General features: G+C 41.7%; 1 protein-coding gene across 1 annotated transcript in view; it reads right to left on the bottom strand.

Moving 5' to 3' along the window:
• Window positions 1–965: 965 nt before the first annotated feature.
• Window positions 966–13,533, bottom strand: part of LOC138259573 (amyloid-beta precursor protein-like) — a 28,208-nt gene continuing 15,640 nt past the window's right edge. Inside the window, exons 5-6 of the mRNA XM_069207405.1 lie at window positions 9,339–9,515; window positions 966–6,431 (exon numbers count right to left, since the gene is read on the bottom strand). Coding sequence (XP_069063506.1) covers window positions 6,388–6,431; window positions 9,339–9,515 — 221 coding nt within the window. The 3' untranslated portion in view covers window positions 966–6,387. The remainder of the gene's footprint in view (window positions 6,432–9,338; window positions 9,516–13,533) is intronic.

Here is a 13,533-nt window from a genome sequence, read left to right as displayed (position 1 = left end):
GCATAAATTGAGTACTACACCTCAACCGAGGATAATAATTGGTTGATTGTTACGCAAACATGTTTTGCCTGTGACGTGATGGTTTCTAAGACCTCCGAACACTTAGGCAAGAATCTGCACCAGATCTAATTATGTCCTCGACATGCAAAGCTGGGCATGGGGCACTCAAGTCTGACATAACACGGTCTGCTTTATTGTGGATTTCTTATACAGTAACTGAGGCAGCTTTTAAAGTGGAGCCAATGGAGTTGCATTATGAAGGAGTGTGTGATCAGAGTCTGTGACCTGCGATTACATGGGCGGCTGCGTGAAATACCGCCTTCGGTGGATCCAGTCTGGAGCCTTGATAGACCAAGACCAAGGCTTGACTATGGGCAAGGCATCTCTCTTCACCTTCCTGAGATCTCAGCAGAGGTAAATGTCAAAATACAAGCATTTGTTGGGCCCCTAAATTAAGGCTAAACCTTTATTGGAGCTTTAAATTTGCTGACATGAAAAAAAAAAACACTGCCTTTGGTGAAGCATCAGCCAGAGAAGGATTGTTGAGCCAATGCAACTAAGGAACCATTTCCCATCAGAGGAGGAAGTTTTGGTGGGAGGTGGATCTTCATAAGGCAATGAGAGCCAAGACGCAGCCCCAGAAGCAACGTCAGCTTCTGAAACGAGCTGTGATATCCACAGTCATGGATGCTCCACAGAGTGAATTTGGCTGTAGCCCAGACACCCAGCCCACCCTCAGAAGATCACTCCTCTCCCAACAGTGCCTTCTGCAAAACTCTCTGTTGTCACTTAAATTTCTATCAGAAGGGAAAGGTTCACGATAGGAGTACGGCTGATGCAGAAACATTGATATTGTCGACATGACCACAGCCAGTATTTGTGAGTTTAACTAAAGCAGATGAGAATACTGTGTGTATTTTTTGAATTACAACTAAGAGTCAAATTTATCTGTAGGAGATTTAAACTTTAGGGAATGTCAACTTTTATTTGTAATCCAGCAGTATCCCTGCACATGTTTCAGCGACTAAAAATACGTCTGACAATTGCTTTAAAGTACATTGTTCTTGCAAACAGGAATACAGAAAGACATTTTATACACAACAAAGACGAAGACAAAAAAGTGTGCTTACAAACTTGTTTTTGATAAGCTAGAAAGAAACATCTGAATGTCAACAAATTGACTGAAGCACCAGTAGGGGTATTCCCCTGATCATTTTGATAATTTGGTTGAACACTGAGTTTTGCAATAAAGCATTTTTAAAGTAAATACTGTGCATCAATATATACAAAATATGCATTTATACTTATAACATTTTCCCCAAAAATATGTTATCTAGTTAGGACTTTAGGAAATAGGATAATCTTGCTATTACCATCACATGGGTGGGCCTTTCCCAATCCCGTGCAATGCTCGGATGTAGCTTCCAAGCATTGCAACAGTGCCATAGCAACACAAAAAGATAATGGACGGGGTGCTGAACAATGCAAACACTCATCCCCAGTCACAGATCTGGGTTTAATCCATCGTTCTTTTGCTCACCATGCCACCCCAGTTTGGACCCAACCACATGCAAATCAGTCTTGACCCTGTTCCACATGGGAACAGTCCAGCACGAACTGCCAGGCCAGGTCCTCCCTGTACCGGAAACAAGAATCCTACGACCAGTTTCAGGGTATCACCCTTCATCAGCCCCGCTAGCTTGAATCCAGTGGCACAGTGCCATGGCAGCCAGAATCCGACTGGACTGTAGCTTAGCCCAAGAGGGTCCTAGTTCGCAGAAACATTTACAAGATGAGGTCCACAGGCCAACATCGGAGAACACATACGTGTGAGATCATAAGAATATTCTATTCTATTTGGCATCATGATGAAAATATTTGATATTCACCTAGTCTATCAAAGCTTCTCTTCTCAGGTGAAACAGGGAAGCTGCCCCTTCTCCTAGGTAGATGCATGGTCAAAATGAGGTCAATGCAGAAAATACTGCTTATTCCGCATTGCGGTGTAGTAAGAACTTATATTTCTTGTGTGTGTTGTAGCATACTTTTATTTAGTTATCCACTGATGGCAATTTTATGTTTCATTGACATTGTTAAATTTTCTCCTTTAGAATTCTATAACAAGGTAGATTCATTATTTCAGCGATCCTTAAAATAAAATCCTTTTGATATAACCTGGGCCATACTTTGGGGTTTAAATGCTGAGGACTAAATTGCCATATTCATGTTTAATGTGTTGTTTGTCATAATCTTACATGCAGAAATATGGAATAAAATATTGTGTCCTAAACGCATTTACAAAAATATTGATCTGTTGGTTATAGAAATTCTATGATGAACTCCAGTGGGCCATACTTTTGTAAATAATATTTAGGTCACAATATTTATGGTAGATGATATTCTGACTCTGATATCATGGTCCTATACCATTTAGGGACTATGGGACAAATGTAAGAAACGTGGCGCTGCATCTAATGCAGTGCCGCTTTTCTTGCGTCTCCCTGTACCCCCCAACGCCAGCGATGTGTGCGGCGTATTTAAGATATGGCACACCATGGCAGTAGTTAAAAAAATAGTGTCAAAATGTTTGACGCTATTGTGGCGCTTTGCTACACTAGCGTGAAAAATATTGACGCTAGTGTAGCAAAGTGCAAGAAGGCCCATTGATTATAACGGGTGCGTAATTTTAACGTCTGCTCTGAGCAGGCATTAAAAATGACAAAAAAACGGTGCAGTCAAATCTTTTGAATTTCACTGCACCATTTTTTCAGGCCTCCCTTGAACGCCCCCTATTCATACATTATGATTGGTGCAGGCATAATGTGGCGCAAGGGGTTGTAAGGTGGTGCAATGCATGCATTGAGCCACTTTGTGAACACGGCATGGGGAAAAGGCCTCTTATCGTAAAAAAAATTACACTAAGGTGGCACTAAAGTGGTGCGAGGGGCTCTTAAATCTTTCCCCTAGTCTTGTAGAGTTAAATGATTGTGATGGATTTTGGTGAGTCCGGAAAGAGCTGAATGCCACAGTCAGTGACCACAGAGAGCTGCAGGACATGTTAACCCACCCTGGCATAAACTTGGGGGTCTTAGACCAAAGTCTGCACCTTTCATGACGTGTGCACCACTGTGCAGCAGTTAATGGACAGTTTTGCACCAGAGCGGTAAGTTAGCGAGACCAAAGATACCTATCAGTGCAGTCCTCCCACAACACTGCTTAGCAGAGTCTCCTGGCGTGACCAATAATGGAATTCTCTAACTAGCCGCTGACTCAGATGCTATTTTCAGCTTGGCAGAAAAGTTTGAATTTTGGTAGATTATTGTCTTACGTGCCCTTGCGCCTTCCTTCTCTGTTTGGTGGTGCACACCCTGATGATCTATCATGGCGCGGTAGAGGAAAAGAATACCTGAACTGTGGCAACAAGAGATGCCTGCTTTTTGGTCACTGTTTCAGCAGATCTACAAGCTGTGGCTATCTGGAACCACAGCATCGACTTTGAAATTCCGACCTACAAAAGTATCAACTTCAAGCTATGGACAGGCACAGAAATGTCACCTCAAGTAAAGGTGCAGATGGAATAGTAAATCTACCTTCCGTGCATGCTTATCTTGACAATATCTGTATTGCTGCAGGTTGACATCTTTGTATACAATATCTTGACACACAGTTGGTCATGCCATCTGTTGAGGAGGGGGTTCCAGTTAAGGTAGAGAACCTCAAGAATTTAGACTTACAACATATTTTGTTCTTACTCTGCCATTGCTAGAGCTGCTGGTAGCAAGGAAGGAACTTTTTCCCTGCTGAAGGCCTGTTTTGGGTCATGCTGTCAGAGTCGCTTACCAAGATACTGCACAACTAGCTCCTGGTCTGGAAGGTAATTCTTCTCTTCTTTATAGAGAAGCATGAAAGCAATTCCCGGCCCAAAGAGCGGAAGGAATGGTCACATCCCTCATCACAGAGGTTCCTCAGCTCTCTGGAGGCAACCTTCCAGGAGGCATCAGTTGCATTTCCCTCCAGTGCCTTTTGTATGAGGTCAGGTTGAGGAAAGTTTTACATTTCCAACTCCCAGGCTGTCATGTTTAATATCAAAGCACCACACAGTAGCCATGACTGTCATATACCCTTCTTGCATTTATCTCAACTCTTAAAACCTGGGAGCATTTTTGGTCATGTTGAGAGAAAAAAATAAAATAAAAACAGATAAAACAAATAAAAATGTAGCATGCTTCCAGTGTCCTTCCAACCACCTTGATACACCAAACAGTGTTGAATGGATAGGATACGCTGAGGAGATGGGGCCAAAACTGTAGGATAACATACATCATTGTCCTTATTATTATACAACTGTTGCAAACTTTACTGTGCATTTCACTAATTGTGATTTTTATTCTTATTGTTCCACACCTTTATTAGATGTTAACATTCCAAAGTCGTGTGGCAGATTCAGTAGTTAGGGACCAAGCAAGAGGAAAGGATGCTGTATGGACCATAGGTAATTTTTCACCAAACGTTATTGGTGTAAATGTATTTGTCAAATACTGCATACAGGTAAGGCTTTAATGTAGTTCTTTATAATTTATCCCTATATGGGAACTGGCCTCTTTGAACTGTCACTTAAATATGTATACATTTTAGTTTCATGGAACTCAGGCATTGGGGCCTCTATTCTTGATTCCGTCAAGTTCAGTTGTGTCACTAAGGCACAATGGAGTTCTCATGATTTATCTATGATGAAATACTGTGTCACTAGGATGAGACAAGCCCACACATTTGATAAAACCTAGGTCCATTGACAGAGCAAAGAGATCTCATGCTTTTTGTTGACCACAAATTACAGCAATGTTCAGTATTTTAGAAATTCTCAGCACAACTATATGGTGGCAGTGAATTCTGAACCACTGCAACATACATGCCCCAGACGAAAGAACACATATGCTGTTTCTGATTCCATGTGTCATTGCACCATGCAGATGGGACAATAAATGTATCCTGTTTTGCCTGATATATCACAATGATATCTGGCACAAATTGAGTATTTTAAATAACATTCCCATATATATCTGCCTGGAAAGAATTCTGCTACATATAGTTATGATACAGAAGGCACAATGTCAGACAGAGTGAATGAGTCCACCATATAAGGCACATATGTTAGTTTGCCTCACACTCTTTAGCTCATATTCATTTTATCACTCTGCCTTTAGCTATTGCATGGATTTAATTATAACTGAAAATTGCCTAGGTGATTTTATTATATTATTTATGTAGCATTTTTTAAAATAAACCTGTGTTAACTGAATATCATCAGTTGTTGGATAGTGTAAACCAGTAGTAGATCCTTCAACTGCAGCTCCTAGGCTGATATTTTAATCCTCAAATCTAAAAGAAATGATTGTTTTGGTGAATTAGTGGTAATTACCTATGAGCCTGTTAACACTTTCCCCCACAAAGCTAAAAGAACCACAATACAACGTCCAGTTCCTAACTCATATAGCCAGACAAAAGGGACTCTTGAAGATAAAAAGACATGAAATGATAGGTTCATTGAAATTTGCTTGATCAATTCAGATGTTTCACAAATTCTTTTCAGCTACATAACATAGACTTTTTCCAAGATCAGCACCCGATAACTCCAGAAGAATCTTAAAACCTAGACATTTCAAGAACATTTTACTGTTTTCACTAGGACAGTCACTTGCTCAGTTTATTCAAAGACAACATTTGTGACTCATCTCTTGAACGGGTAAAGTCTAAGGGCCAGATTTAGATTTTGCCAGACGGGTTACTCTGTCACAACGGTGATGGATATCCCGTCCGCCGAAATATAAATCCCACAGGAAACAATGGGATTTATATTTTGGCAGATGGGATATGCATCACAGTTGTGACAGAGTACCCCGTCCGCCAAAATCTAAATCAGGCCCTAAATGTCTTATCTTTTTTTAAACTTGTTACAAGTTTGCCCGTAGGCTGTTTTTGGTCAACATTTTAAATGTTAGCATTAATAAATAAAATAAAAATCCCTAATTTGAAAGTGACCAGACCTTATTTGCTTTTTTGATACACATTTCACCTTAAGTTACAAAAATAACTGACAAAGTACAAAAATAGCACCATTTCTTTGCTACTGCAAATATTCATGCACCAGTCGTTACGGACAGCATAACATAACATTACAGTGAACACAAGGTTATTTTCCCAGATGTAGAAATAAGACATGAACAGACTTCTTCCTGCCCTTGGGCGTCTTGATGGTATTTGCAGAATTTCTCAAAATCGGGATCCCAAGCAATTTGTCACCCAAAATGGAGACTGAAAGTCTTTTATCCTATCATAGCCCTGGAGAACCAGCGCGAATTGTTCAAAAATATTCAAACTATACATTTCTCATTCTTTCTTGACTTCCTCATTCCCGTTTGCTTGTGGCGAGTCTGTTATGGTAAAAAAATTGAGAAAATATTTGAGTTACCATAAAGCACATTACACAATACAGTATTTGGATCATTGGTCAATCGCTTTTCCATATAGAGTAGGTATTAGGGCTCGTTGCTGAACTTCTAATGACATTATTTCTCCAATACACAGATGTCCAACTAGTGGGGGACAACTTCTGCTGTAATTTACGGTGATTGCTGATTTAAAATATGTGCTACCAGCACCTGTAGGGCTCATATAGTATATGCAGATGACATTAGCTCAGTGAGCTGGCAAGGCCACAGAATTGATAACCCAAGACCCAACTCCTAAATGTATCAGCAAGAAATGGAAAGGTAGGAATGAATCAATACATTTGCGGAAACATATGCAGCTTCATACAGAGCATGCAGTTTTAATAATGATTCCACATGAATGGACAAGTTTGTTACCTCAAAGAATTTCCTCAACACTGATAAGAACATTTTCACAAGGAGGAAAGTTTGATAAACACTACTAAACATATGTTACAGTTGTGCTTTGTTAAAGCGATGAGTAACTTGGGGCAAAGTCATCTTACCAAGGGAATGAAGGGACAACAGTACCCACATAGTTGGGTAAACTGTGCCATCCTTCTGGTCAGCTTTGGTTGAGCAGACCTGAGGTTTTCCACTGGAGAACAATCTGAATCCACAGGTGCCAGGATTTTGCACTTGGGCTCTGCTGGCTAGGTCGGGGTGCACCCAAACAGTATTCCACCCATAATTGTGGGTAACTACTGTCTCTTGCACCAGATTTACAGAGACTGTCAGGTGGCGGGCAGTTGACTCTAGTTAAAGACCACAGATTTTTACCTGTTTTCCTGGAGTGAAGAAGCCTCCTGTAGTCCCTATAAAGTTTTTTGAGCCTTTTATATTTGGGGTCAAAATCTATGTCCCTTGGTGTGTGTGGACTCTGTGCTGCGTTTAGGGCTTATTTAATGCCTGACAGTCCGTGTGCAGTGCAAACAATGTCCTGTAGAGGACATGGTGAGGGGCAGCACAAAATTATACTGCTCTGAAAGTTTTCTTATGTCCTTTTTTGTAGAGGCTAGAAGCTTTGTGCTGCTGTCCCTAGAGCTCTACTCCAGAAATTGACTTCTGCCCACTCCTGTATCAGCACCCAGCCTCCCTCCTGGCTAGGGCTAGGTGTCACCTGGCCACCAGAGGGGCTTAGTCAAGGAAGTTAGAGTTCAAGACACATTTTACTGACCGCTTGATCTCAGATCTTTTATATAGATTTACAAATTGAATTATTAGTGATTCATGAGCTCTTTATTTTTTTTATCCCTCTGCAGACAGAGGATGCTAACACATTTTGTATATCTTACATTACCAGTTAACCTGAGCCCTTACCAAGGAAAATGTAATCTGTAAGACAAGGAACCAATTCATCCCTGACCTTAACTATTGGACCACAGTGGACTGTATCTAACAGCACAGATAACACCATCCTTTAACACATGCAGGAAGATTCACCAAACTGTCTACAAGGCTGTGTTTAATTGTCCCTGGGTTCCGTCAGCTCCACCATAGGGCCCCCCCCACCTCATCATACACACACTGAAATTTGTATGGCTGGCTTATAGTAGCCAGAGTTTTAACTAACTTTTGTTAGTGAATCACTGCCATTATTTTGGGACAACTGTTTTTGCTATGTTTCCCACTTGCTTGACCAGAAAGCAAAACAACGGCACTAATGGAAAAACTTGGATAGTAAGAAAGTGATTCCTTTTTGATTGATCTACTGATCATTTTATAGGGGAAAGCCTCTCTTTTGCTACTTAGATTTGCTGTTGACTGTTTTCATCAATTATTTATTAACTTGACACTGGTTCAAGTTTTCTATAAAGACTGCTAAAAAGAAACAATGTGCTTTATTCAGTGCCAAATCGTGTGTGATGTCTCTTTCACGGCCCATGAGCCCTTGGTAAGACAACTCTTCAGGTGAACAACAATGTCAATGTGAACTGGTTTCATTGTTTTGCTTTTCAGGTCAGATTTTTTTCTCTCAGGTAACCTGGCTCATATTTTAAGCTTCTTTACTTGCTCTCTAAGACTAAGGGTCTCATTTAGATGGCGGCGCACGGGTTACTCCGTCAAACAGTGATGGATAGCCCATCGGCCGAAATATAAATCCAATAGGACGTCTATCCATCACCGCTATGGTGGAGGATCCATCAGCGGAAATCTAAATCAGGCCATAAATGTTTTTTTGCGGATTTGTGGGATTACATATTTGTCAACGCTATAACAAGTACCAACTGAAATAGTGATCTGAACCCAAACTTGACAGTTTTTTTAACACAGACAGTGCCATGTTTTGGGACACTTGTGTCCTGCAAGGTACACTACCAGAATATTGAGTTTTGAATATTGTACTATAAAAATATTGTAGCTAGAATATTGACTTCCAAAAAACTACTAAAATATCATAGAAGTAAGTTTATGTAAGTGTACATTTACTATTCTTATCTCCACATATGTGTACCTTGAAGATATATATTGTTAATATATATATATATATATAGAAATATTTTTCAGCTCAGTATTATGACACAACCATCTAGCAAGAGCTCAAATGCCAACTAATCCCAAAAAGAAGTGTAGCCTCTTGCTCCGAAAGCCTACTGGATCTCAAAGCAACAAATTCTCATCGATCCTACTCGTGGGTCAAAGGACAGTTCCCATCAGTTCATCCCTCTTTACCTAAATCTTGAGGAAGTGGCACCTCAAGCATGCAGCTACCAACGGGAAGAGCGGTAGTGTAGCTGGGGCATTCTCTTCCATATTCAGAATGACCTGTCTATTCCCTGGGACTGCATCAAGTGATCCCACTTGTCTGCTTGATCACAGGGTAGGCTTCGCACTATGACACATGCTTACCTGCAGCTGTCTTGTGTTTGCACCAGTAATCACAATCCTCCTGGCTGTCGAACTTGTTGAGGTTCCCATGGCAGCCGCTATAAATGAACGGTCTGCATTCCCCAACGTTTTGGTTGTAGTACCATCTTAGCGTGTACCTGGAGCAGGTGCCCTCGTCCATGGGTAGGTAGCAGCGATCTGTTGGGTTAAATGGCAAGGATAGAATTACAGACAGCTGTGCTATTTAGGGGATACAAAGCAACTATACTGAGTTAGACACATAATATGATCATAAGCACAATATAGCAAAATGTTGTGCTATTACTAAAAATGCTGCATGATGGCTGCTGATTGCCGGCTCTTATGGCCTCATTTAGAGGTGGACCGTAATGAGACACCTGCCAAAAATTCTTGATAGTTCTATCCCCCAACTATCACCTTCTTCATCTCATTTCCAGCCTCTCTAGTGAGGAGGATTTTTACTTGAGGTAGCTCCTGTGATGCCAGTCCTCATGGTTTTGGCTATCCTGGTCTGCCACGTAAACCATAGTGCTCAAGGAAGGAAAAGTCAATAAATATCTTGCACATGCATGGAGAAGAAATCCCAATGTGTGGAGAACTTTAGCTTTACTTTGAGAAGAGAGACCACTTCTTTAATGGTTGGTCTATGGGGAATGCAACACAGCCAGCATGCCACAGTTGGCCTTCTGCCAGAAGTTATTTCCTCTAAAGCAGCTCTCACCATGGGAGATGGTTCAAGGGAAAATGTTGGTAACCTATAAACATTTTCAAATTGTGGTGGGCCGGCGCAGCTTGGGTGGAGGAAGATCCTCTACCTCGGGAGCTGGACGATGGTCAATCCGTTACTCACCTTCTCTCCTCCATTCTTGTGTCAGGTGTTGCTTCATTCTCTATACACCATTAGCATTCCCCGTGAGTGTGCCCATGGCCCACATCCTCTGCCCTGCCTGCCCCACCTGAACCTGCCTGTGGGCCCTTTTCAGGCCCCATCGTCTCTCCACACTCATCTGTCTTTGTTTTTTGTCCTACTCTCGGACTATTCTCTCCATTCTCTCTGTCCCTTCCTTGCTCCCTTCTCTCTCCATATTTTGGTAGTAAACATACTCCTGCCACCTCCATGTTATCTGGGAAGTCAGGGAGAAAGAAGGAGGGTATGAGTTCCCTATATAGACTTAGGAAAGTGAGGGAGGAGCACAGGCAGGAACCAAGTAAGGGTCTACAGCACTCCAGGCAAACTATCATTCAGCATCATGGAGTATTCCACACACTCTGAAACAATCACTAGCGAAGCCAACAGGTTTCACCTCTGCTACCACATGTCGACCTGCTGGCCCTGACAACAACATTTTGCCTCCAGAGATGCCGCTGTACATACTAGCATGCACTGCAGTCTTCTTGTATTGGAGTATCTTCTGCTGGTTTGAAATTTTATTACAAGATGCCTGCATTGCATGTGCAGCAATGCTTGTGAAGCAATTCCATAAGAATTGGCAATGAACAATACACAAAGCCCACACAGCCATTGGTAACTTATAAAAGATACAGTGGCTAAGGGCTGAAAGCCCACTCTTCTTTACTATATATATTTAAGTATTGTAAGAAACTGTGGGCCAGATGTAGCAAAATCCGATTTTGCGACTTGCAAATTGCGAGTCTGAGCGACTTGCAATTTGCAAGTCGCAAAACCGGATGCAGAATGGTGTCTCAGACACCTTCTGCAAATCGCTATGGGGTCGCAAAGACACACCTCATCAATATTCATGAGGTGGGTCGCATTTTGCGACCCCATAGCGAGTCCCTGCACTCACAGGGATGGTGGCCTGCTGTAGTCAGCAGACCTCCATGTCTGTGACTGCTTTTTAAATAAAGCAGTTTTTTTTTCTTCATTTTGCAGCCCGTTTTCCTTAAAGGAAAACGAGTTGCAAAATGAAAAAAATACCGAAACCGTTTGGTTTCGTTTTTTTCAGAGTAGGCAGTGGTCCATAGGACCACTGCCTGCTCTGAAAAAATATTTATGTCAACATTCACAAAGGGGAAGGGGTCCCATGGGGACCCCTTCCCTTTTGCGAATGAGTTACCACCAGTGTGACACTGGTGGTAACTGCGAGTTGGTTTGCGACCGCATTCGCGGTCACAAAGCAACTCTGAATTGCGATGCGAGTCGCAAATAGGAAGGGAACACCCCTTCCTATTTGCGAGTCGTATTCCCAATTTGGGAATGAGCATCGCGTTAGGCTGTTTGCATGGCGCAAACTGCGATTTTCGCAGTTTGCACCATGCAAACAGCTACCTACATCTGGCCCTGTATTACTATATGGGGTGGGTGAACATCCACTTCTAGGAAAAATCATAACCTTTTCCAGGGTGAAGCCACAAAGCCACTAAATATTTCAATCTCCTGTTGCCTTGGGCACATAGCAGACAGCCTTAACCTAAGTCAATGTGTAAAATATGTAGTATCAAAACAGTAGTAAAGATGAAATGCAACACAATAACAATCCCAAACTGAATTAGAAAATAACTTAAAATGTAATAAACAAAATGACATAAAAATTACAAAAATGCAATAAGGGGCACCAGAAATAACATTTTATAAAGTGTTATGTAGGAATAGCTCCAAGGAGCATATAGTGACAATTATAGTCAATGGTCGCAGTAGACTGGAACCTAGGTGCAATTTGACAATAGCAACGATGAAGCGTGGGCCGGATACACCAACCAGGTTGGTACTGGTCAAAAGAGTTTACCTTTCTGACTTTAGTCCTTTATGTCCCAATCCCCCACCAGAGTACACTTCTAAAGCCCCCAGAGCCTCAGGGGAAGCACTTAACGAATCACAGAGTGTCAGGCAGAGGCCAATGGAAGAGTCCAGTCCAGGTCAAGTTGCCACTGATCAGCTGGGCAGTTGCAGGAAAGGTCTCTTGTAGCTTGCTATATCCCTTAGCTTGAACAGAGGGCCAGCTAACTTATCCTTGGAGTCCACTTCTTTGTCCTGGGTACAAGACAGACTAGGTCCATTCCTAAGGGTTATTCTCAGGTCAGAGACAGCAGGCCCAGTCTACTTCTGTTCACAGGTCCATGAGGGCTCTAAAGTGTGTGCTTGGAGATGCCACATTTATGGCTGTCATGAGCTAGTGGGTAGGAATGACTCCCAGGCACGTCCTAACTAATGGGGTAAAATTTCCCAGAACCAACCCTACCTACTTTGGCCATTTACAAGAAGTCAAATGTCTTTGGCCACACTAAACCTGGGCTCCGAGGGCTGAGGGTGTGTTTGGGGTGTGTACTATGGTAATCCTAGTGTCCTCCCACATTTAACATTAATGTCCAGTTTGGGGCAGTCACTATAACCACAATAAACCCAGAGACAAAAGTCTGGTAGAACAAATTTAAGCTTTTTCAGCAACCAGTCAGTAAATGCACAAGAATTGGTTTGGCATGCTGTTTCCCTTCCTCTCAACTGTGCCCCCGGTGCTATCTGTAAAAACCAGAGACAGAAGTCTGGTATAACAAAAGTAGGGTTTTCAGCAACCTGGCAGTGGACCCACAAGATTTGTTTTGGCATCCTGTTTCCTGTCCTTTCAAGTGTGCCCCTAACTTATATAAAAACCTAGCAGGCCTGTCAAACAGGATTTGATATTCAAACAGGTTTTGACACAGTATAAAGTGAAAAAGGATGCTCATAGAACCACCCTTCATAGTCTGCCAGGTTCAGAGGAGTCATCTCCAATCATTCTGGTCAGCCTATTGTTTGTTACTGGGAAACATTTCACACCATTTCACAAGTATTCAAGTGATAAATATTGGGTTGCAGAAGTGGGAGAGGAATGCAAATTTAGCCCCAAGCAACGTCAGGCAGGGAAGAAGGAAACATTCTATCTAAAAGTTACTTTTCCTTAATATTGGTTAAAATTCAACTTCACCACTGATCCAGATTTTTTACTATTAAAAATAGTTGTTTAATCATGTTTCTAGGTAGTCCCATTGCCAAGATACAGTATTAGGGATTTTAATCTGTATGCTGGTTTTCTACCTAGGACTGCTAGACTTGCCGCAGTGAAAAATAGCTTTTGGATGTTAGTCACTAAAAGAATGTGTTAAAGTTACAATTTTACATGTCTTACTTTTAAGTAGCATGCACCTTGCTTTCTGGGCCCCAAAGCCTACAAAGTGGTGACTTAATAATAATTAGCAG

This window comes from Pleurodeles waltl, chromosome 9, assembly GCF_031143425.1.
Source record: "Pleurodeles waltl isolate 20211129_DDA chromosome 9, aPleWal1.hap1.20221129, whole genome shotgun sequence".
Lineage (NCBI taxonomy): Eukaryota > Metazoa > Chordata > Amphibia > Caudata > Salamandridae > Pleurodeles > Pleurodeles waltl.
Note: the sequence above shows the minus strand (reverse complement) of the source record. Positions and strands in the feature narration are given on the sequence as shown.